The 19726-nt window shown below is 36.5% G+C and overlaps 1 protein-coding gene across 4 annotated transcripts in view; it reads left to right on the top strand.

Moving 5' to 3' along the window:
* Positions 1-19726, top strand: part of Znf385d (zinc finger protein 385D) — an 843102-nt gene that overhangs the window by 714609 nt on the left and 108767 nt on the right. For 3 of the 4 annotated variants that reach the window (XM_058586567.1, XM_046467733.2, XM_058586569.1), the window contains one exon: positions 8545-8655. The exons of the other annotated variant lie outside the window; for it this stretch is intronic. In XM_058586567.1, coding sequence (XP_058442550.1) covers positions 8545-8655 — 111 coding nt within the window. The remainder of the gene's footprint in view (positions 1-8544; positions 8656-19726) is intronic. 4 annotated transcript variants of the gene reach the window in all.

Below are 19726 nucleotides of genomic sequence, written 5' to 3'. Positions count from 1 at the left end.
CACACAGACAAAAACTGCAGGGAATCTTCTTGTGATCCCTGGCTACCGATAAGCCAGAGTGTCTCCCAAAGCTCATGGTTTAGGTCATATGTTAGGTTCATTTTCAGTGTCCCCAGGTGCTGTCGAATTGTTCCCACTTCTCCCAAGTCCTTGTCTTTACCTAGTGTTGTCAGTTTTATTTTGCCAACTGTCTGAATAAAAACTATGTCCTTGTTTTTTAAAGTTCATTTTTTTCCAGTAACCAGTACATTTACATTTTACTGCTCATTCATGTCTTCTCCTCTACAAGATTTTTTATAGTAAGCACTGACCATTTATTTTGTCATTGATATATGTATCATATATGTAGTATATGGCGGGATACCAGGGATTGAACTCAGGGGCACACTCAACCGCGGAGCCACACCTCCAGCCCTATTTTGTATTTTATTTAGAGACAGGGTCTCACTGAGTTGCTTAGCACCTCAGTTTTGCTGAGGCTGGCTTTGAACTCACAATCCTTCTGTCTCAGTCTCCCTAGCTTCTGGGATTACAGGCGTGCACCACCGTGCCTTGCGGGCAGTATTTATCTTTTACGTGGTGATTTCTGAAATACCTCTGAATATCCAGAGCACATGATCTTTGATTTATTTAGATGCTAAAAACAGTTTCATCTTCTTTAAGTAAATTTACCTTTTTTATCTGCTCATAAAAGGAAATAGAGCACAGTAGTTAAGATTACTTGTGGCAAGTTAGGATTCTTGGGAGTTCACTCACAGTGCTGGAAGTGCCTAGTTGATAAATCCTAATCCAGTTACCTTCATGTCTCTGTGCTTGAAACTCTCATATGCAAAAAGAGATTCAAATCAGTAACCAGCTCCCAGGGATGTTGTGGAGACTTAATGAGTTATGGCACAGAGGGCCTCCTGGACAGGGCCTCACACATGCAAGGGCCTCGTGGAAGTTAGCTATCATTATTTTCTCCACATATAATGTGAACTTTAATTTAGTTGAGTTCATTCATCTCTTTCTAGAAAGTTGTGAATCACCTGGGCCCTTTGAGCCATCTGTCTACTCTTTCTACATTTCTACTGCTAAAAGGGAATGGTGGTGGTGATTGCTGTCATTGCTATGAAGTAACAGTAACAGAATCAGCTTCATTAATGAGTTCTTTCTGTGTCCCAGACACACTGGCTCCATAAGCTCTCAACAGAATTTATCAACGACAGCCCAGAAGTGGTCATCATCACCCCCTTGCAGAGTTGGGGAAACAGAGAGAAAGGTTAAAAATAGAAGGACTAGCTAGTAAATCTAGAGAGAGATTATATATTTTTTTATTTTTGGGGGGTGGTTACGGGGATTTGAAATCAGGGGCACTCAGCCACTGAGCCACATCCCCAGCCCTATTTTGTATTTTATTTAGAGACAGGGTCTCACAGAGTTGCTTAGCATCTGCCGTTGCTGAGGCTGGCTTTGAACTCACAATTCTGTCTCAGCCTCGGAGCCTCTGGGGTTACAGGCATGTGCCACTGTACCTGGCTTGAGAGATTTTACACTACAGCTTTAGAGGAAAGAAAAAGTGTTATATTTATTATCTCAGATGACCTTGGCCAGCACCTAGGACTAGAAGGTAGTGAGTTGGCTTCTTATACCCTTTCTGCTCCCAGCTCTTCATCTCTGTGGCCATCAGTGGCCTTACCAATAGAATGAAAATATGATCACTGAGATTCCACCCAGCTGTAAGATGCCATGGTTCTCGGGGTGCTATACACATATGGATGAAGAATCTTCATGGTACTGTTTAAAATTGGGACAACCTAAACATCTGACACCAGGAAGTAGTTAAGTGAACTGAGGTACAATCATTTAGGGAAACGGCATGCCATGATTTCATGGATAAAGATGAAAACCAGAGTTAGGTAAAAATGTCATTTTTATATATTATTAAGTAAAAAGGAAATCTATTTTCTGTGTTGTGCTTACAGCTGTGTAAAGTTATACACTTGAAGGCACAAAAATGTATGACCATTTATAATAAAGAATCTTGAGCCACTCGCGGTGGTGCATGCCTATAATCCCAGAGATTTGGGAGGCAGAGGATCACAGGTTTGAAGCCAGCCTCAGCAACTTAGTGTGACTGAAAGCAATCTGTGAGACCCTGTCTCAAAATAAAAAAATAAAAAGAGATGGGAATGTGGCTCTGTAGTTAGATGCCCCGGGGTTTAATCCCTGGTACCAAAAAAAAAAAAAAAAAAAAAAAGAATCTGGCTCATTTTGGTCCTCAGTTCCTGAGAGATAACCTCTAACACTTGGAATTTTATAAATAACAGGAGTGTCTTTTTTTTCCTTTGTGGTGAACTGCTTGTTTCATATCTGAGCTTATACTAATGAGGTGACTCTAGATGAGGTCTTGTCACTAGAAAGACTAACCATGTGAATAGAGACTCAGGCCCTGAGTCAGGCAATAGCAGCCAAATCCTCAGGGAGTGAGGGGGGTGCTGGGTTGATTGATTGAGTCCATTCAAGTGTCCAGTGATTCTGTCCATTGTGTCTACACAGAAAACCCCAACAAAAAACTCTGGGCAGCAAGACTTGCAAGAATTTTCTGGTTTGGAAGGATTAGGGAGAATGACCTTCCTAATTCTACAAGGAGAAAACCTGGAAACTCTGCATTTGGGACCTTGAGAGTGCTTGTCCTGTGGGTCTGTTTGTTTGACTAGTTCTGATGTGTATCCTTTATAATAAAACTACTCCTTAAGTTTTGAGGTCTGCAAGTCATCTAGCAAGTTGTTCAAACTGCCTGAGACATTAGAACCTCCAAATTTGGGTCCGGTTTGTCAGAAGTGCAGGTGGCTTGGGGACTCCTAAACTTGTGGTTGGCATCTGAGGTGGGGACAGCCTTATTGAGGAATATGCCCTTCACCGGTAGAATGTACACTAACTCTTGGTAGTTAGTGCCAGAAGTACATTGTATTATTGCAACACATATTTTGGACACCTCTTTGACACTGGCTGTTAAAACTTCACCTATGCATATTTTATAATATAGGAATTTAATTCCTGGAAATTTATCTCCAGGAAATGACTGCTGTACCCCAACAAACACATGTTCAGAAATATTTATAGTAATTTATTCATAAAGATTCAAACAGGAAACATCCCACAGGTCCATAAATAATAAAATTGGCAAACAGTTGTTTTATGATCATACAGTGGAATACTAAAGAGCAGTGAAAATGAACAAATTACTTGCAGACACCATGTTGAATAAAAGAAACTAGACAGAAAATACATATTATATAATGTACATTTTTATGAAGCACAAAAGCAAGCAAAAATAATATATGGTAAAAATCTCATATTGATGATTTTGGCTAGAGAGTGTAGTCTGGCCAGGAAAAGGATGAGACGTCCTCTAAGATACTGGAAATTCTCTCTCTCTATTGAGATGCTGACCATATTGGAGTATGCATATATATTTTTTTAATGTTGACAAATGATATTCTTAGCAGTTTTGCATTTTCTTATGTTACATATCCATTTAAAAAGATAACAAAAATTGTAAGTTTCTCAAAAGGACAAATTTGTGTAAGAGTGAGATTTGAAATGTTTTCATTAGTATTTCCTAGTGTGTTAATATAAGTAATATAAATACAAATTTTACTTATTGGAAGGTGATATAGTCAATAATCAGGCTCTGCTCAGTGTCACTCAGTACAAGAGAGTTGCAAATATCCTCACATACCTGTATCTGGCAAGTTATCAAACCTGTATATGGGTTACAAGGTCCTGCAAATTTGTAGCCGTAATATATCTCGCAGAGTTTGATCATAGCACCCAAGAGAGTTTAGGTGGATTGTGCAGCATGGGAGGCTCTTAAGTGTGAGATTGCTCTGCCCCTTATTAGTTGTGTGATATTCAGCAAGGGACAAAAAGAGTTCCTCAGTCAGTCACAATAGAAATAATGCTTATAAACATCAAACACACAGTAAGTGTCTGTAAGTGTAACCTTTAGAATTATTGGTACTAGCCATTATTATATAGAAATATCAGCTGGAAGAGACAACCTTTACAATTCTGGATTTCTAAATTTCCTGGCATTTAAGTTCTTATTCTTAGATTTAAAGACTGAAAGACCACAATAATGATAGGACGGAGAAAGAGAGGGTGTCTCCTAGAGCACAAAGTGCAAACTCAGGGTTAAGGTACCTCCTCTCCAAAAATACAGAAGGAACTCCGGAGCTGAACCCCTGAGATGTGCCCCTTGCCTGCTCATTTATAAATCCATTTAGCAGAATGCCCAGAGGGGAAGTGGTGAAAACCTCAGCCTCTGATAGAAATGCAAAGGTCCTTAAGCCTGAAATGAAGAAAAACATATTCATTTTGGCTTTAAATAAGGCCATAGGCTGAGTTTGAAATTGAATTTTAGTCTTGAGTTTGGGTGGGCATATCAGTTGGTAGTGTACCATTCTTTGCTTTTGTTTTGAGAAGGTGGAAGGTGGATTCAGATATTCTACCCTGTAAAATATCCCAATTTTGAAATCAGACAAATATGTCATAAAATACCATATCGATTTTTGCCATTTCTTTAGCTTTTAATGCAGTTTCAAACTATAGTAGAATGTGGCTGAAGATTTGTATGTATCCTGATTTCTATGTGTTATAATTTTAGTGTCTTTACACCCAAGCCTTTATTTTTTATTTGCATTTTTAAAAATGACTTTTCTTTTTCACAGGTCACTATTTTCTAAATTGCCTGTATAGAAAAAAAAAACATGCTGAATTTTAAAACAAACAGAAGAGCAAACTAATATATATATTGGCTACATATTATTTTATAAGCTAAATTAAAGCAATTTTATTTTAGGGTATCTCATATTTTAATATTGTTGTGCACTGTGAATCTCTGGGCTAGTATTTTAATTTTCTACAACTTGTTTGATCCAAGAACCCCTCATACACTGGCCTCTATTAAGGCTGATTTTGCAGAAAACCTGATAACAATACATGCACATATTTGTGAGAGATTATTGTTTTAACAGAACAGATCTATTGGTTTGTGGAGAGAAAAATCAACATATGACTTTCTTTTAAGCAGAAAGTTTATAATGGTAAAGAATTATAACCTTTAAGTTAAATGATCTAAATGGCTGTGTATATATCTGTAGATTGAATAATAGATAATATTTTTACTAGTATAGCATGTGATATCATCTAATTCAATATTAAACAATGACTAGTATTTAGACCTTTATAATTACTCATTGTAATTTGTTATATATGTGTATATATTAACACATACAGTAGAGATTATTGTTTACTTTTATTAATAAAGGTGTTAACTTTTATAATCTTGTTGCATTAGATTCTAAAATGATGAAAGATAATTACTTCTGGTGATGTAGTTGCAGTTTGTGAAATCCATCTTCAAAGTATAATTCTGTTAAGTGTTGTTTTTTTTTCCCCCTTAAGTATACCAGGAAATAAAATTGTCTCCAAAGAATAATACACCACTTTGCATTTTGAAATCTGATTTTATAGCCACCGTGATCAGAACATCATTCAATTCAAACAAAAGAATTTAATCTAGAGAATATGTCACATTTGCATGAAGTGTCTAGTTCCAAAATACCTCCTACACAGTTTTGGATTGAATATAATCGCAAACGCAGCTTCCCCAGTGTTATCAAAAGACCAAAATAATACCCTGCTCACCAATATATGATAAAAATTGGCAATGGGTATTTTCAGAGTGTATCTTTGATATAAATATTGCAGTACATTTATATTTCAAAGCATCATTATGAGACTTTAATATTTCTTAATGAGTTGTGGGCATGATTCACCTGATCCTCTAAAAGAAAAGGGCTTTGTTTGTACACAGAACACACCCAACAGGACCATATGAGAACTTCTCCAAGGTGGTGTCCTCTTTCTGCCTTTAATTTTTCCTTCTGCTAATGGCTTAAGGGTTAATCATTTCTGAGGTTGTCACAGGGAGGAGGATGGGAGCTGTTGAGACCATCTCATCTATTTATACACTTGCATAACTACTGTCTCATACTTTGTGCATTGTTAATTTTTATTGGGTGGAAACAGGAATGAGGTGGAGTTGAGGAAAGTTTGGAAGCGAGGCTGGGATGGGAAAGTTGGCAGTAGGTTTCCCTGTAGCTGGACCATGCTAAGGGAAAAGGATACTGTAATTTTAAACTGATTTTTCAAAGTTTAGATGACAATCCTGGACAGAATTTAAAAGGTGAGTTTAGATTTCAAGTTTGTTAAACACTTGAAAAGATCATAGAAGTTAATGCAAAATATCCAAATGCGCATCATCTGGAAAATCTACAAACACTGTGATCTATTGGTACACAGGGAATACCACTCAGCAATAAAAAGAAACCCACTACTGAGACACGCAACAACACAGGTGAACTTTACAAGCATTAGACCGAATGAAGGATGCTAGACACAGTGACAATAAAATGTTTGATGCCATTTATATAGAGTTAGAGTAAACAAAACTCTAGTGACAAGCAAGCCTACCAGTGGCCTTGGGCCGGAAGTAGAAGACAGATTGACCTCAGAGTGGAAGGGGAGAACTGTTTCATTACCTAGAAATGTTCTCTCTGATAATTTTTGTGACTGAAGGCATTTATCATATCCCATCAGCTTGTACCCTTAATATTGGTGAATCTTATTATGTACATAAATATTTAAAGATACCTAATTTCAGCTGATTCAGAAGACAGTATGGTAGAATTCAGCAGTAAGGGAGGGGGGAATCCTATTATTTGTATATACCTGGAAGTGACTAGAAATGACAGGGGGCAGCCTGAGTTTCATCTAGAATCCGGGCAAGTATTGACATGAGATGATAAATTCAAAGGGGAGGTGGCCAATAAAAATGATCAGACCCATGAGTTCTCGGTCATACTAACTGCTTCCCACCTGGAAGGCACTTAATAAATGCTGACTGCTATTATTTTTGTTGTTGTTGTTGTTGCTGTTGTTTAGAAGTGTGCATCAAAAGTACCTAATGAGGAGATGGGAATACAGAAGAGACAGAAACTTTTTTCTCCCTATCCTTAGAGGGAGCCTGGGAGCCAACTAGTTCCAGTGACTGGAAATACACAAAACCCAGTGAAATTTATTGATGTCCTATTTAGAGGAATTAATGAACTTAATGTGGAACACAAGCTAAATATTCGACATCATTTTTCAGACACCTTCTTAGCTTTTTAATGTATGACAAGTCATTTCTGGGCTGTCTCAAGTCTTGGTAAGGACTCTTATCATAGCTTTGAAAATTTAATAAAAAAGTTCCTAAGTTTGTAAGGTTTCAAAAGAAGTCATGGAATAAATAAATAGATAGATAGACAGTTGGACAGATGGACAGAATTTGAATAATTTTGAATTGTTTTAGGCCATATGTGAAATGGGTAGGTTGTCAACAATGACTATAGGACTGTGAGGCTGATGCAACCTTTTTCTTCACATGGCTTACAATGTATAAAACATAGTAGTCAACATCTATTCGTGTCTTAATGCACACAGAATGGATTGTGTTAAGTAAATTTCATGAATTATCACATTTACACCTCATCAAAAACTTTGAGAAGCTGAAATAGGAGGTTCACCAGTTAGAGCCCCAGCCTAGGCAACATAGCAAGGCCCTGTCTCAAAATAAAAAATAAAAAGGAGTAGGGATATAGCTCAGTGGTAGAGAAACCATGAGTTCAATCCCCGGTAACCATGATAAGAAAAAAGAAAAAGAGAGGATCAAAGATATGGCAGAAAAATTAAGAAGCAAGTCAGAATTTTGATGTGGCTGTAACTATTGAGAATCCTGCACGTGAACCCTAAGACAGAGTGTATTGAATGGACATTAAGTTTTATCAGAAGTGGATTTCTGATATTAGGTTTTGTTGTTGCTTGTCCTATCTTGGGATGGAATGGAGAGAGAGAACAGACATCTTACCAAAGCTCTGTAAACCACCAAATTAAGTTCATAGGATATCAGAATATATTAGAAGGTCAATAAATGATTGCTGAATGACTTAAATAACAACTTCATACGTGTCAATTCTTGAAAAATAGATTTGTATGCTATATGTTTAGAAGCTAAAAGATTCCAAGCATAGCATAAGGTTAAAGTTGACTAATAATGTATATTTAATTTCACGGTTGCTCAACTGATCAAGTCTGTTTTGAAGTCCATTTAGGGGCAATGGTATAGGTTACTGGCATTAGCAAGAACTCGTTTTGATAAACCTTCAATTATACTTAAGGACTATCTAACTGCAACAATTCTTAATCCTAAATGAGAAAAGCACTTAGTATGCAGACTCTAATGGGTACATTTTTCATTTCCTTATCATACTGAGCTTCAGGCTTATTGTTATCTCTTTTCCACGAAAGTAGAAATGCCTTTTCTTAGAATAAAAATGGTCTTTATAATGTGAACAGTAGATGGAAGCTGTACAGATTGGCTCTTTAATAAAATAGGCAACATTCCAATGGAACTGACAAGCTTTATTTCTATTTGTTGTATTTTTCTCATTACAGATGGACCCGATTCAGAAAGCTGTAATAAATCATACATTCGGGGTTCCTCTTCCTCATCGAAGAAAGCAAATCATATCATGCAACATTTGCCAGTTGAGATTTAATTCCGATGTAAGTTTATCATTTAGTATTCACTAAAAAAGAAATGTATTATGCAGTTCTAATCTTCCAGGAGAAAATATTTTTTAAACATTTTTCTCCAGTAACTGAGCATGTCAAAATCCAAAGATGACATTTAACTCCATATATGCCTTAATTTGGGGGTTCATTATATTTGGTTGTTGACTATAGAAAAATCACACATGAACAGTCTTATATACTTGATTTGGAATGCTAAATGAAGATAGTAGGTTTGTTTTGGGAGAATAGTCAATGGACCAATGACATGTTCAATAGATTACACTTCAGAAATAAGATAGGTACCAAAACATTTCAAGGCCAAGATTTTATTTGTAAACTCTATTAGCCTACCATGGAGGCCCCCAATTCCAGGTCAATTCTGCATTCTGGATTATATTTTTTAGAGCTCTCTGGTTAGTATCCTAGGAATATTAGCAATTTAACAGGGAATCCTAAAGACCTCAAATCACTAAAGCCCCCCAAAATAAAATGTACGTAGAGAACATGATAGAAGGGAAACATCTATGAACTGGAACAGTGATTTGCAAGTTATTCACATCATTTTGATGATAACAATTTTGCTAAGATTCACACCTTTTGATAAGAACCAGGTGAATTCTGGGTCCATCACAGTGATACTAATTTTTGACTTGTGGCCAGTATGAAAAGCCTTTATGACCACCTTTGTACCCCCAAACCTGCTTTGGTGTGCAGTTGGTTCTGTGAAATGCAGAAGAGACAAGGGAATGTTAGTCTGCAAGGAATGGGAGTTGGGTGCCATTCAGACCATAGGCAAATGCAAGACCCCACACTTTAAAAATGGATCCCCTGTCACCTTGCCCTAAGTTGATAGTGTGGAGATGCCCAGATAGATCAGGATGCTGAAGTATATTAAACCTACCAATATTTAATCTCCATAGCCAAATAGGTCTTTTAGATGCTCAGGTGATGAGATAGAATATGAGATAATCAGGTAGAGGAAATAGACATAGCATTTAAAAAGTGGCTCATTTCTTCTATGAGAGCATTTTATTCTATATAAGGATTGCTATTGTCTTACTCAAATCTGCTAGTGCAATCAAAACATTCCTGCTGTTGGCTTTAGAAAGAGAAGATTGCTTCCATAGCACCTGTCTTAGTCCATTTGGGCTGTTATCACCAACTATAAACTGCAGAAATTATTTCTCATAGTTTTAGGTAGGTCCAAGATGAAAGTGCTGGCAATTGGTGTCTGGCAAGGGCCTGCTGCCTGGTTAGAGATGGTGCATTTTCACTGTATTCTCAAATGGTGGAGAGGTGAAGGAGGTTTTTTGAGCCTATTTATAGAGGCACCAGTCTTATTTGTGAGGGTTCTGCCCTGGTGACCTAATCATTTCCTCAATAGCCCACCTTCTAATATTATCACCTTGGAGGTTAGGATTTGAACATATGAGTTTTATTTATAATAAGTGAACATTATAAACAAGAATGTTATATAACATAAGAAATATAAACACATTCTTACCTTATTTCCTTGAAAATAAGGAGTGGCAACTTCTTTTGCTAATGAAATGTCAAGGTGGCATAGGGCTTGAAATGTATTTATTAGGGACAATGGGTTTCTATTCTCATGACTTTGCTTTTGGGTCTGTTTGGCATATGGCTAAATTTTCCTTTAATCACAAAACTTGAATGACTGGTCAAGGTATTCAGGACATTGTACTAATCAGTTTGAGTCATAATTCCTTCAAAAATGCACACGGACACACCCCTGTTACATATTACAGCCTTGACCCTTGACTGCATAGTCACGCTATGTATCGCTGCTATAAGACATTACTCAGTGTCTTGAAACAACACAAATTTATTACCTTGTAGTTCTGGAGGTGATAAGTCTGAAACAGAGCCCAGTGATAAAATCAGGGTGTGGACAGGGTTTGTTTCTTCTGGAGACTCTAGGTGGGAATCCAGGACCTTTGTTTCTGTCTTCCTGAGGCTACATGCATTCCTTGGCTTGTAACCCCTCCCATATCCAAGACAGCAATGGCAGAGTCCACCCTCACCTGTCATCATTGTGCCTCTCACACTTCTGCCTCTATTTTCCACATTTACAGACCTTTGTGATCAAATTGGGCCCACCCGGATGATGAAGGATAATTTTCCAATTTAAAATTCATCTGATTAGCAACCCCAGTTTGATCTGCTAACCTAACCCACTCCTTATCCCATAATATATCCTATTCGTAGATGGGGAAGTCATTATTCTGCCTGCCACAGATATTTTATTTAGATGTTTGAGTTAGATTTGAACTGAACGTCATGACCACTTGAATTTGTCGGGAAATTACCCAGCCCAGTTTCTTTGGACTATATTATTCTGGACATATATGAATTAATCATCTGTACGTTTTTCTTTATCTTGAACCTTGGGTATAAATTCACGATGGAGTGCTAATTTTTAAAGTTATGGCATTATTTATTTTTCAGTAAAAAGAACCAATGTTGACTTTTTCAATGACTAGCAGCATCTTAACTGTTTTTCAAAGAAGACATGATCATTATGAAATTAAGATATAAGAGTAGAAACTCTCTTAGAGACTTAAAAAAAGCCCTGGTATCATCATTATATACTAAGAAGAACTAATGAACTGGACATAATATATTAGTTTACTTATTGGCCAGTTATATCCATAAATAAATATCAATTGCATGATATTAATGCCAAGGCCAATTACATTTATCAATTGATCCATATATAAGAAAGTCATCCCTCTGTAAAGGAAAATCAAAATCTAAATAGACATACATATCATATTTGATTATTTTAATACCAAGAAGTTTTCTAATCTCAATACAAGTGCCTTTTTGTTCTTTCCAGGTAAATCTGGATTTTGTTGTCTTGTTTCCATTTTTAAACTTAGAATTGGTCTGAAAAAAAAAAAAACAACAACAAAGTCTATTTTACTTGTATGCTTGGTTTAATCCTCTATCACATAGGAATATATTTTGCCTTATGAATTTTTTACATTTCAAATCTTCTTCTCCTTCCAATGAAAATAATAGCTTATAGTTGTTTTCATTCTGAGATCATGAAAATTCAGTTTCCTTTTCTTCTAAATATTTATTTATTTATTTTGGTGTTGGAGTTTGAACCCTGGGGTACTTAGCCACTGAGCCACATTCCCAACACTTTTTACATTTTATTTAGAGACAGTGTATCCCTGAGTTGCTTAGGGCCTCGTTAAGTTACTGAGCCCTGGCTTGGAATTCACAATCCTCCCAAGCTGCCAGGATTATAGGCATGTGCCATTGTGTCCGGCTTATTTATTTTTTAACCCTTCATATTATAAACCATGTAGTTTATATTTTGCCATACCTGTATCTTGTGTGGTACCATTTCCGTTTTGGAACCTGCAATTAGCTTTTGAAATGTTATAATTTATATTTAATGAATTCAAATCAGATTGCCTTCTGATACAGGCTTTTTTCTTGAATAAATTTTTTTTTCCAATTTTCATTGGAAAGATACCCTGGGTTTCGAAAAAAGCCTTTCAATTAAAGACTGAAAAATTGTAATTTTTCCAATTATTCTATCAGCGTCTTAATATAAGCCTGTTACTGTGTTATTAAGTTTGCCTTTGAAGGACAACTTACAGCAAGGCCATCATGGATGTGAATAATTAGTGAAATACAGAGAATGAATGTTTAATGATGTTTTTGTAGGGTATGAATGAAGTGAGATCTTAGGCTCCAAACAAAGGAATATAAAATTATAGCATCTGCTTTTAACCTCCAGAATTTGATAATATTTTAGAGGCAAAAAGGACCTTTTGCTAATTTCACCTGCACAAGTTGAGATGGCCATGTGGCCAGTAGCTGGCTGGACAGGGGTAGTTCATTTCTTCAATGTTTATGGCTCTTTTGGTCAAAGTTGGGAAGCAAATCCATTCTGGATTTCCAGAGGATGCTACAACAATGGCTTAGATGAAGATCTGTGTTTTTCCTACTGAGTCAGACTGTCCTGGAGAGAGGCCTTGAGGGCTTCTTCCCTTGTGGAACTAAGTGGATGAAGTCAGAGCTGTTACCGGAAAGCAATATATTGGCTAGCCCTTCCTTGCAAGGTGTCCTGTGTCCTCTCAAATGATTCACTCATATTCAGTCACACTCAAAATTCAAGCATAAACATGTTGAAAGTTTAAATATAAATTCAGGGGCAAGGGGTTGTGGCTCAGTGGTAGAGTGCTAGTCTTGCATGTATGAGGCACTGGGTTTGATAAAAATATATAAAGGTATTGTGTCCATCTATAATTAAAAAAATAAAAAAATATATAAATTAAGATTACTGAACTACATAATAGAGTAATGATTTTTCCTTTTGCAACCGAGGATTATCAAGCATTGATTTCTTCTGGGAACTATTTGATAAACCAGAAGGGGAAAAAAATCCTTGTTAGAAGAGAACGTCACTTCTAGCCTCTGACCCTTCTAAAGGGAGATCTTTGGAATAATCACCAATATAATTAATTTTCCAATGATATTATAAACTAGAAATCATTATTGTTCCACAGTTTTGAACTTGGAAAGGTAATGAAAATAAGCAATGTATCTAAATTTAATTCACACCTCTTCGTTGATAACGTCTTAATCAAGTGGTTTTTTTGGAATAGAGATTCTGGTAGTATGTTTTTTTCTTTTCAAATGACCAAATAAGAGAATTAAACTTTCTTATAATATAATGTCTTAAGACATCTTTTAATACTTAAATCACTTTTATTTGTGGGGCTGATATTTAAAGAAAATGCAACTTAAATGGGACAAAACCAAAAAATACTGGTGTTTGTTTAAAGTCAAAGAACTTTTCTCTTTCATCTTCCTACTTTTAATTTCAAATTTCCTTTATGAGCATGCTTGAATTTCATAAAAAAGGAACTGTTGCATCTGTGATCTTATTGTAGTTTTTAAATTGCATGTTTTACCCCCCTCAAATTATAAATTCTGTTTTTAAGATGTGTTGCAGTTTCTTGAATATTTTCCCCCATATCTGTCAGTGTCTGCAGTCTAAGAAAATGCCCATGATAGCACATTTTTATCCTCACATTTTATTTAATATCCTGGTGAAAGATTCCTAAAAATGTGTCCATGTAGGATGTGCACATAATCTGACACCTGGTAGGCAGATCATCCATCAGTATTGGACAGTTTATTGTCCAGAGCTGCCTTCTGATTGGTTGTGTGTCTCTGGGCTCTTCTTTGAACTTATTGGTTCCACAATCTTTTAATTTAGAATGACTATCTATACCTTTCAGTGATACTGTAAGAATTAAATAAAGTTGGACATGTAGACTATCAGATTATAAACTATGTAGTAAATAAGTATAAAAGGTCATTTATATTGAGCGAGATAACCTTAGTTAATTTTTTTTTAAGTATTAAATTTTTAAGAAATACCAACGTTTGAAAATATCTCTTTTGTTCACTTTTTAAAAACATTTCAAATATTTATGCCCCAAACAATGGTGCAGCTATGTTCGTCAAACAAACTCTTCTCAAGTTCAAGAGTCTAATAGACCACCACACCATAATCATGGGAGACTTCAACACACCTCTCTCGCCACTGGACAGATCTTCCAAACAAAAGTTGAATAAGGAAACTATAGAACTCAATAACACTATTAATAACCTAGACCTAATTGACATATATAGAGTATACCACCCAACATCAAGCAGTTACACTTTTTTCTCAGCAGCACATGGATCCTTCTCAAAAACAGATCATATATTATGTCACAGGGCAACTCTTAGACAATATAAAGGAGTAGAGATAATACCATGCATCTTATCTGATCATAATGGAATGAAACTGAAAATCAACGATAAAAGAAGGAAGGAAAAAGCATACATCAATTGGAGAATGAACAATAGGTTACTGAATGATCAATGGGTTATAGAAGACATCAAGGAGGAAATTAAAAAATTCTTAGAGATAAATGAAAACACAGACACAACATATCGGAATCTATGGGACACATTGAAAGCAGTTGTAAGAGGAAAATTCATTGCTTGGAGTTCATTCCTTAAAAAAAGAAAAAACCAACAAATAAATGATCTCATACTTCATCTCAAAATCCTTGAAAAAGATGAGCAAAACAACAGCAAAAGAAGTAGAAGGCAAGAAATAATTAAAATCAGAGCTGAAATTAATGAAATCCAAACAAAAGAAACAATTGAAAAAATTGACAAAACTAAAAGTTGGTTCTTTGAAAAAATAAACAAAATCGACAGACCCTTAGCAATGCTAGCGAAGAGAAGGAGAGAGAGAACTCAAATTACTAGCATACGGGATGAAAAAGGCAATATCACAACAGACACTTCAGAAATACAGAAGATAATCAAAAACTATTTTGAATCCTTATACTCCAATAAATTAGAAGATAGTGAAGGCATAGATAAATTTCTTAAGTCATATGATCTGCCCAGATTGAGTCAGGAGGATATAGAAAACCTAAACAGACCAATATCAATTGAGGAAATAGAAGAAACCATAAAAAGACTACCAACTAAGAAAAGCCCAGGTCCAGATGGGTATACAGCAGAATTTTACAAAACCTTTAAAGAAGAACTAATACCAATACTTTTCAAGCTACTTCAGGAAATAGAAAAGGAGGGAGAACTTCCAAATTCATTCTATGAGGCCAAAATCACCCTGATACCTAAACCAGACAAAGACACTTCAAAGAAAGAAAACTACAGACCAATATCTCTAATGAACCTAGATGCAAAAATCCTCAATAAAATTCTGGCGAATCGGATACAAAAACATATCAAAAAAATTGTGCACCATGATCAAGTAGGATTCATCCCTGGGATGCAAGGCTGGTTCAATATACGGAAATCAATAAATGTTATTCACCACATCAATAGACTTAAAAATAAGAACCATATGATCATCTCGATAGATGCGGAAAAAGCATTCGACAAAGTACAGCATCCCTTTATGTTCAAAACTCTAGAAAAACTAGGGATAACAGGAACATACCTCAATATTGTAAAAGCAATCTATGCTAAGCCTCAGGCTAGCATCATTCTGAATGGAGAAAAACTGAAGGCATTCCCTCTAAAATCTGGAACAAGACAGGGATGCCCTCTCTCTCCACTTCTCTTCAACATAGTTCTCGAAACACTGGCCAGAGCAATTAGACAGATGAAAGAAATTAAAGGCATAAAAATAGGAAAAGAAGAACTTAAATTATCACTATTTGCAGATGATATGATTCTATACCTAGCAGACCCAAAAGGCTCTACAAAGAAACTATTAGAGCTAATAAATGAATTCAGCAAAGTGGCAGGATTTAAAATCAACACGCATAAATCAAAGGCATTCCTGTATATCAGTGACAAATCCTCTGAAATGGAAATGAGGACAACCACTCCATTCAAAATATCTTCAAAAAAAAATAAAATACTTGGGAATCAACCTAACAAAAGAGGTGAAAGACTTATACAATGAAAACTACAGAACCCTAAAGAGAGAAATAGAAGAAGATCTTAGAAGATGGAAAAATATACCCTGTTCATGGATAGGCAGAACTAACATCATCAAAATGGCGATATTACCAAAAGTTCTCTATAGGTTTAATGCAATGCCAATCAAAATCCCAACGGCATTTCTTGTAGAAATAGAGAAAGCAATCATGAAATTCATATGGAAAAATAAAAGACCCAGAATAGCAAAAACAATGCTAAGCAAGAAGTGTGAATCAGGCGGTATAGCGATACCAGACTTCAAACTATACTACAGAGCAATAGTAACAAAAACAGCATGGTACTGGTACCAAAACAGGCGGGTGGACCAATGGTACAGAATAGAGGACACAGAAACCAATCCACAAAACTACAACTATCTTATATTTGATAAAGGGGCTAAAAGCATGCAATGGAGGAAGGATAGCATCTTCAACAAATGGTGCTGGGAAAACTGGAAATCCATATGCAACAAAATGAAACTGAATCCCTTTCTCTCGCCATGCACAAAAGTGAATTCAAAATGGATCAAGGAACTTGATATCAAATAAGAGACGCGCCGTCTGATAGAAGAAAAAGTTGGCTACGATCTACAGTCGGTGGGGTCGGGCTCCAAATTCCTCAATAGGACACCCATAGCACAAAAGTTAATAACTAGAATCAACAAATGGGACTTACTCAAACTAAAAAGTTTTTTCTCAGCAAAAGAAACAATAAGAGAGGTAAATGGGGAGCCTACACCCTGGGAACAAATCTTTACTCCTCACACTTCAGATAGAGCCCTAATATCCAGAGTATACAAAGAACTCAAAAAATTAGACAATAAGAGAACAAACAACCCAATCAACAAATGGGCCAAGGACCTGAACAGACACTTCTCAGAGGAGGACATACAGTCAATCAACCAGTACATGAAAAAATGCTCAACATCTCTAGGTGTCAGAGAAATGCAAATCAAAACCACCCTAAGATACCATCTCACTCCAGTAAGATTGGCAGCCATTAGGAAGTCAAACAACAACAAGTGCTGGCGAGGATGTGGGGAAAAGGGTACACTTGTACATTGCTGGTGGGACTGCAGATTGGTGCAGCCAATTTGGAAAGCAGTATGGAGATTTCTTGGAAAGCTGGGAATGGAGCCACCATTTGACCCAGCTATTCCCCTTCTTGGTCTATTCCCTAAAGACCTAAAAAGAGCATGCTACAGGGACACTACTACATCGATGTTCATAGCAGCACAGTTCACAATAGCAAGACTGTGGAACCAACCTAGATGCCCTTCAATAGATGAATGGATAAAAAAAATATGGCATTTATACACAATGGAGTATTACTCTGCATTAAAAAATGACAAAATCATAGAATTTGCAGGGAAATGGATGGCATTAGAGCAGATTATGCTAAGTGAAGCTAGCCAATCCCTAAAAAACAAATGCCAAATGTCTTCTTTGATATAAGGAAAGTAACTAAGAACAGAGTAGGGACGAAGAGCAGGAGAAGAAGATTAACATTTAACAGGGATGAGAGGTGGGAGGGAAAGGGAGAGAGAAGGGAAATTGCACGGTAATGGAAGGAGACCCTCAGGGTTATACAGTGGAGGGGGTAGAGAGAGAGGAGGGGAGGGGAGGGGAGAGGTGAGGAGGGGGGACAGTGGAGGATGGGAAAGGCAGCGGAGCACAGCAGACACTAGTATGGCAATTTGTAAATCAATGGATGTGTAACTGATGTGATTCTGCAATCTGTGTATGGGGTGAAGGTGGGAGTTCATAACCCACTTGAATCAAAGTGTGGAATATGATATGTCAAGAAATTTGTAATGTTTTGAACAACCCACAATAAAAAATTAAAAAAATAAATAAAAAAAAAATAAAAATAAAAACATTTCAAGGGACCTACTCCGTATTTAATGTGTTTGTATTTAGTATGTTTTTCCATTGATATGAAATACTCATTCCTGGTATGTCTTTACTTTTAAAAGTATATAGGGACAAATTGTCCCTGGGAAAGCTGCATCTGTTAAAAAAAACTCTCAGCATCTTTAAGTCCAGTGTTGGTATTGCTATTTCCCAAAAGATCTTCTGAGGAACCCATTTGTAAATTGAATTTTGAGGCATTTTTGAAACATCTCTTTTATAAAAGAGTATCCTCTGTTGGTTTTCAGGACTCAGTTATTGGGAAGTCCAGCCTGGACATCATGGCCCTCCCACTAGGTGCCTTTTCCTCTTCAGAAGCAAATCTTTGGCAGGTCCATTCATTTTCTTGAGATAAGAACACATCTGAGATTCTGAGGCTGTTTGGCTGCCTGTCCCATGTGGGGGCTAGCTTAGGAGAGTGCGCTGAAGCACCATAGGCTATGGATGTTTGAGTCACGTGACTGGGAGGTCTCTTTTGAAGACCTTAACCTCTGACTATGCATTTGCACTTGTATTATCTCTCAACCACACTAGTTTCTACTTCTTGAGCAGAACCAACAACAGTTTTATCAGAAAGCCTCAGAAAACAAAATTTGAACAGAAGGACTAAGTAAGAAGATTGGGTCTGGCTATTAAAAGATTTCAGGGGAAAATATGAGCCAGCCAAGAACATAGGTATCTATAGAAATAGTATGCTTATTTGGCAGGATTTTAAAAAATAAAACTCCAAATATTGGGATATTTTAGGAATCTCTGAATCAGGAATTACTACTCTGGAGTTTCATCTGGAGATTGAATAAAGGGGAAGAGAGTGAGAAAAGAGCACTACATGTATCTGTATTTCTCTAAGTTTCTTTTCCTTATTCTCAGAAAAAACAAAATCATACAATCCATTTTTCTATTAACTTCTCCTAGACATGGAAAATTGGACTTCGAATGCTAGGAATGCTGAGTGTACACATAAGTAGTGGATGTGTACAGACCCCTCGTAAGCAAAGGGATACGTGTATTTCTACTGAGTAATGTGAGCAAGTCAAAGAGCTATTTTAAAGTAGTGCACAGAGATGTCTTTCTGTTCATTTTAGATTTTACAAGATGGAGAAACCAAAGACCATCATATTTTGTTTACCATTTCAAGGTCACCAGGCTGCTGAAACAGCCAGGGGACAAGAAACAGGGCTCCTAAGACCCAGCCTAGAGCTTTCATTTGTCATATCAGGTGGCATGCCTTAGAGGAAATTTGACGCCTGCATTGACATCGGGTGATAATTTTCAACTGAGACAGTTGGCCACTTGTGTTCTGCATGCACTATAGAAATTACCCAAGGGTGGATACCATTAGTACAGGCGTCAATTGCTGCTGAAATATACAAACATTTCAAAATTGAAAGTTATGGAAAGGAGCAGGAGAGAGTCTTTGTTGCTGCCTGCAGGAGTTTAAGAAGATGGGGAAAACAGAAGGTAGTAGTGAAGCAGCAGGTATGTTTCTAATGTGCACTCAGAGTTGTCTGGGTCCTGAAAGTTGTCCCTAGGAATTCTCAGTAACTGCTGAGTGGGTAAATGAATGAAGCGCTTCAGACTAGAAACATTTTTCCTTATTGCTGTGACAAGAAAATGAAGGTAGAAACAAGAATCTCTAAATGATCTGT

Source organism: Marmota monax, unplaced genomic scaffold (genome assembly GCF_021218885.2).
Source record: "Marmota monax isolate L192 unplaced genomic scaffold, Marmota_monax_Labrador192_F-V1.1 WCK01_AAM20220418_F8-fsc00152, whole genome shotgun sequence".
NCBI lineage: Eukaryota > Metazoa > Chordata > Mammalia > Rodentia > Sciuridae > Marmota > Marmota monax.
This window is presented reverse-complemented; position numbering and strand designations above follow the sequence as displayed.